Below are 5721 nucleotides of genomic sequence, written 5' to 3'. Positions count from 1 at the left end.
AGGACTTTACCAACATCATTGGCATTCGGCAGGCCATGTAGACATGGGCTCCGTAATTCAGGAGTGACACCGGTACCTTGTGCTGAGGGTGCTGGCTGAACACGAAACAGAGACCAGCTGTTGAATGACACACTGCAAACTTGAAGCCTCCTGGCTCTCTGTACAGTGTGTAATATCATACAGCTGGCACAGTTGGCTTTTAGGACCTATTATTAATTAAGCTGCTTTGAAGCATTAGATAAATAAAGAATTTCACCCGAGACTAGACCATGAGGTCATGAGAGGAGTCAGGAGCCTCCCACCTTGACCAACTAATGGAAGGAGAAGTCACCCAGAACAGCAGCTGCTGCACAAGATAGACTGCAGAAGTTGTTCCAGTTAGAGGCAACTTGGCATTAACGGGGAGCGTCAATCCTTGGGTAATTAGTGCTGCAGTTCTGTGGCTGCTATGTACCTCTCAGTAGACCTCATTACCACATGGAGACGGAAAATACAATGCTCTTCAAAAGCAGTCAGCTGAGTTTTCTGGTACGAGCCCCTCACCTTGCTCCTGGCAGAGCTGTCTCAAAAGCTGGGTTCCAGCTAATACGACAGTGCACTTTTACATAAACCTGTGTGCAGCAATAGGAGGTTGATTCTTTCTTGCCTTTCTTAGGTTACACAAGCAGATTGCAGAGGAGTTTCTGGCTTACTATAAGGGATCTGTGAGAAGGTGTCCACATTTTCCTTGTGCTCTAAAGAGTAGTGTCCAGATGGGATGTTTTTGTTTGGCTCATTTTCAAGACCACGTAATTTTGAACCTGCACCTAAATTTCATCTTCATTCATATGTGTTTAAAACCAGAGGTTTTGTTTGTGCTCATCTCTAAGCCCTTTTGTGTACACCAATACTTCTTTCCTACTTAATTTTTATCTAATACAAAGTTTTGGTCATGGACCCACAAACAGAAGAAATACATTCTGACTGCAGGTAACAAGAGTCTAACTACCCAACCTGAAATTTGGCCACGGCACTTAGAGTAGTGTAACAGCTGCTCTTTGGTAAGAGGGTTCTGGGATTTAAATTATTGTATTCACTTGGAAAACAGTGTGAAAATGAAACAATGCCTCTTGCAAACCACGGTAATACATACTGTACTGTCAAGAAATTCTCAGTAAGTTAATTTCAATAGGGACATATTCTCCATCATAAGAACATAGAATCATGGAATCGTTTAGGTTGGAAAAGACCTTTAAGATCATCAAGTCCAACCATTAACCTAACACTACCAAGTCCACCACTAAACCATGTCCCTAAGCACAACATCTAAGCATGTCTTAAATACCTCCAGGAATGGTCACTCAACCACTTCCCTAGGCAGCCTGTGCCAATGCTTGACAACCCTTTTGGTGAAGATTTTTCCTAATGTCCAACCTCAACCTCCCCTGGCACAACTTGAGGCTGTTTCTTCTTGTCCTATCACTTGTAACTTACAAGAAGAGACAGGCACCCACCTCGCTACAACCTCCTTTCAGGTAGTTGTAAAGAGCGATAACGTCTCCCCTCAGCCTCCTCTTCTCCAGACTAAACACCCCCAGTTCCTTCAGCCGCTCCTCATCAGACTTGTGCTCCAGACCCCTCACCAGCTTCGTTGCCCTTCTCTGGACATGCTCCAGCACCTCAACGTCCTTCTTGTAGTGAGAGGCCCAAAGCTGAACACAGGATTCGAGGTGTGGCCTCACCAGTGCCAGGTACAGGGGGGCGATCACTTCCCTACTCCTGCTGGCCACACTATTTCTGACACAAGCCAGGGTGCTATTGGCCTTCTTGGCCGCCTGGGCACACTGATGGCTCATGTTCAGCCAGCTGCTGACCAGCAACCCCAGGTCCTTTTCTGCCAGGCAGCTTCCAGCCACTCCTGCCCAAGCCTGTAGCGTTGCGTGGGGTTGTTGTGACCCAAATGCAGGACCTGGTACTTAGCCTTGTTGAACCTCGTATCCATCAAACCTTGGCCCATCGATCCAGCCTGCCCAGATCCAACGTGGTGTCATCTGCAAGCTTACTGAGGGTGCACTCAATCCCCTCGTCCAGATCATCGATAAAGATATTAAACACAACTGGCCCCAGTACTGAGCTCTGGAGAACACCACTTGTGACTGGCTGCCAACTGGATTGAACTCCCTTCACAGCAACTCTTTCAGTCCGGCCATCCAGCCAGTTTTTTACCCAGTGAAGAGTGCGCTGCTACAATGTGATGGGAATTTTATGTCCTATAAAACCAGAGAAGTCTACAGATGTTTTTCAGGCAGAATAATTCAGTGATTTCTGACTGCTTAAGACACCCCAGTGGTTACATTTAGGTCAGTCTACTACCCAGAACTGGGAGGCATTTTTGTTTAAATAATATAGATGAAGAAAAGCATGTGGAACTGGAAAAAGCTTGTGGTTTTGTGTCATAAATGTTTTTTTCTGTGCAATTAGCTATTCAGCTTCAAATCAGTAAAGTCAGTGATAATAAGATTATTCATTATTTAATACTCAGATATATATTTATATACATTGAGTCTTTACTATGTGAAATAAAAAGTATGATCCAATTCCCCCACTTATGAAAACTGGTGGAACATCGTATCAGTCTGTACAACTACACTGATTTCCCTAGTTGATTTCCCACCAACAGCATAAAGTATGCAAGTACACGGAAAGTACCTGTTTAGGGTTTTTAACTGGTTTTTACATTTCAGCTGGAATATCTGACTCTTTCATTGTTTTATTTTTAAAAAGCAAAGCTCCATTCACCTCTGTAACATGAACTCTCTGGATTAAATTCCCCTCCTTGTTACAAATTCAGAGCAAACCCCTGCTGATTTGTTTTAGATTTCCAGCACCATAAGTGGATGACAATTTCGTTCGTTGAGTATCAACTGAAAAGAAAGTAAATCAAAACATTCTCTGAACACAGTAGGTATTTAAGAAACTTTCTCGGTTGAAAGAAACATTACTTTGGTAAGACCTGTGCGATAGCCTACATATCGGATTTCCCTATCCAGCTGTCCAGAGTCCCATTAGTGCCTCTTACTATTATCAGTCTCACTCTATAATTAGAACAGCTTATGGCTGATTTGGGCCTTTTTCAAAACCAGATTTCCTTCCCAGCCGTAGCTGTCATTCAGAAGTACATGAATAGTATCTTTCAAAGTAATTTAAATTTTACATTATTTTGTGACAAGAATAAAATGCATTCAAATCAGTAGAGCAGCTCTGTCTATTAAATGATAAACATTTTACTTACCCTGGGTGAGACGCTTTCATTTGGCATCTGATTTTGCTCAAAGAGGCCCCAAGTCCTTTTCCTTTCCCAATGAGAGTCTTTATCTGCCTCTTCTGTATGACACAAACCAGCCTGCATTTGCAAGCTTCCTTTCTCCTCAGGAACTTGAGTTGAAATGACACCTTCCTGACTGGGAAACAGAGCACTGGATTCCCTAACCTCTGCCACAGTCTGAAAAGATTGTCCTATATTACTTACATATCTGCAAAGCTCTTTAGGGTTTAACAACTTAAAAATGTTTCTTCTTAGGCTTTCTGTTAAGGTACAGACAGCATGCCTTGCATTCTCCTCCGGCAAACTTCTTCCCACCTCCTCTAGCAGCAATGAGCTTTCATCCAGCAAGTCCTTGCCCGTACTGTTTTCTGTCATCATCTCTGAAGCCTGATTTGTCAAAGCAGCACCTATGCCACTAGTAGAGGAGTCCACCTTAGCACGTATATTATCCTTGTTCTTTGATTTGTCAGTTGAGAAACCTGCAGCTGAGTGGCCGCTTCCATTATTTTCTTCTTCAGTTCTGGGATGGTCATTTTCAATGGCTGCAGATGCAACAGGAACGTTATACTTTTCGTTGTCTTTCAAACTGGTACTTTTATCTCGGTGGTGTCCAACAGTGAGAGTCATCTCTGTCTGCAAAGTTGCCTGGCTGTACATAGAGGGGTCTCTCCTTACATTTACTCCTTTGAATTTTGAGTGATGACCACAGAAGCCAATGGTGGTATCCATAGGCGTAGTGTTATCTGACACTTGGAACAGACAAGGCATTTCACCGAGGAAGTAAGCACACCCATCACAATCCTTACCCAGTTTTAAATCATCTTCATCATCACTTTCTAATAAAAATTGTAATTTCTTTTTCCAGATTTCATTTTCGTGCACTGTCAGCACATCTGAACATTCAAAATACTCTAGGTCATCATCAGAAAAGTCATCACTTACACTTGCAATTTTCTCTGCATAAGTCTCCAGAAAAACAGCAGAATTTTCAGAATTATCTTTTACAAAATAATTGTGATTTACTATGGGAGTATTTACCTGCTCACTGAACAGGGTATTCATGGTTAGAGGTCTACCGAGCTCAGTCTTTTTACATGCCTGGACATCTGCCAGAGACTGACTAGATACAGAGCCTTCTGTGTTAAGGCAACAGTTGTCTGCGTGACAAGTGACTACATGTGTAGGGTGGGAATGCACCTGCCTGCTGCAGTATTTCTTTGCTTCTCCAGCACTGATACTGACAGTACTGTTAAAATGAATTAGGTCATCACCATTCTCTGACAAATCCCTTAGGCAGGAAATATTTTCCTGCGTTTTAAACGCATGTTTTACATCCATGTTGTCTTCTGTGTTAGGCAAGTGCCTGTGACATTTCTCAAATGGGGACAATACTTCTGCTTTTCTGAGCTTCTCAAGCAGTAAACCACTGATTTTTGAAGAGTCAGAATCTGATGAAATCATCATGGGGTCACCCTCACAGGGGTAACTCTTGTGTTGTGCAAAATGTTTCTCATTCTGCGCATTTTACCCTGAAGCCTTCCACACTGTCATTTAGGTCAACAACAAATTCTGGGGAAGTTTTATATTTTGTATTTGATTCCAGTTCAATAAAGTTGAACAGCAGGTCATTCTAGCTGTCAAACTCTTTCCAGGTACTGTTCAATAAAGTGCAGATCTTGCTCTGTGCACCTGCAAATAAAAGAAACCTGAAGTTTAAAATTACTTCTAAAATGGATATATGTATTTTCTAAAAGGTGGTCAACTGACACATAGTTACAAGCATTTTCAAAAAAGAGAAATCATTATTAAAAAAATCGAGATTGAACATTAACAGCAGTAACTATAACGCTGCTATCTATGCAATGACATTTACTGGTAACACATTGTAACTGTCCAGAGTAATTTGTGCTAGGAAAACAAATTCTTAAGCACGCCTGCACATACACGTAGCAGCACAAAATAGGCTTTAGCACATGTCATTTAGACATTTCTAAATGCAAATAGTAATCTGCAGACAATGCAAATTTTCACATATGCATGAGTTCACAGGTACCAAGCACCTGCTATTTTGGTAATCACATTTCACAGTGGTAGGCTATTCCTTGAATTGGCATCACAGGGACATAAATCCCAAAATCTGTTTGTAGAAATACCTGGAACAATCAGTCTGTTCAGATTTTATAGGGCTATTTCTGTTTAAAGCAATTCTGTTGTACTTTGGCTTGATGTGTGTAATTTCTGTGGTGAGAGAACAATGAAATGAGGCTGGTTATTTTCAATTTCCTGCTCATACTGAGTCTCACTTTCAAACAGCTGTGCAGCACCAAAATGGTGTGGCAATGCAGAATTTACATAAAAACAAAGTGAAATTCATCAAAAGGCTTCCATTAGCTGAATCCAAAGAAATACAGAATCAC

The 5721-nt window shown here is 41.7% G+C and overlaps 1 protein-coding gene across 1 annotated transcript in view; it reads right to left on the bottom strand.

Moving 5' to 3' along the window:
* ALPK2 (alpha-kinase 2) overlaps window positions 1-4768 on the bottom strand; it is a 40311-nt gene extending 35543 nt beyond the window's left edge. Inside the window, exon 1 of the mRNA XM_010294774.1 lies at window positions 3272-4768. Coding sequence (XP_010293076.1) covers window positions 3272-4768 — 1497 coding nt within the window. The remainder of the gene's footprint in view (window positions 1-3271) is intronic.
* Between the last annotated feature and the right edge of the window lie 953 nt (window positions 4769-5721).

Source organism: Phaethon lepturus, unplaced genomic scaffold (assembly GCF_000687285.1).
Source record: "Phaethon lepturus isolate BGI_N335 unplaced genomic scaffold, ASM68728v1 scaffold6969, whole genome shotgun sequence".
Classification (NCBI taxonomy): Eukaryota; Metazoa; Chordata; class Aves; order Phaethontiformes; family Phaethontidae; genus Phaethon; species Phaethon lepturus.
Note: the sequence above shows the minus strand (reverse complement) of the source record. Positions and strands in the feature narration are given on the sequence as shown.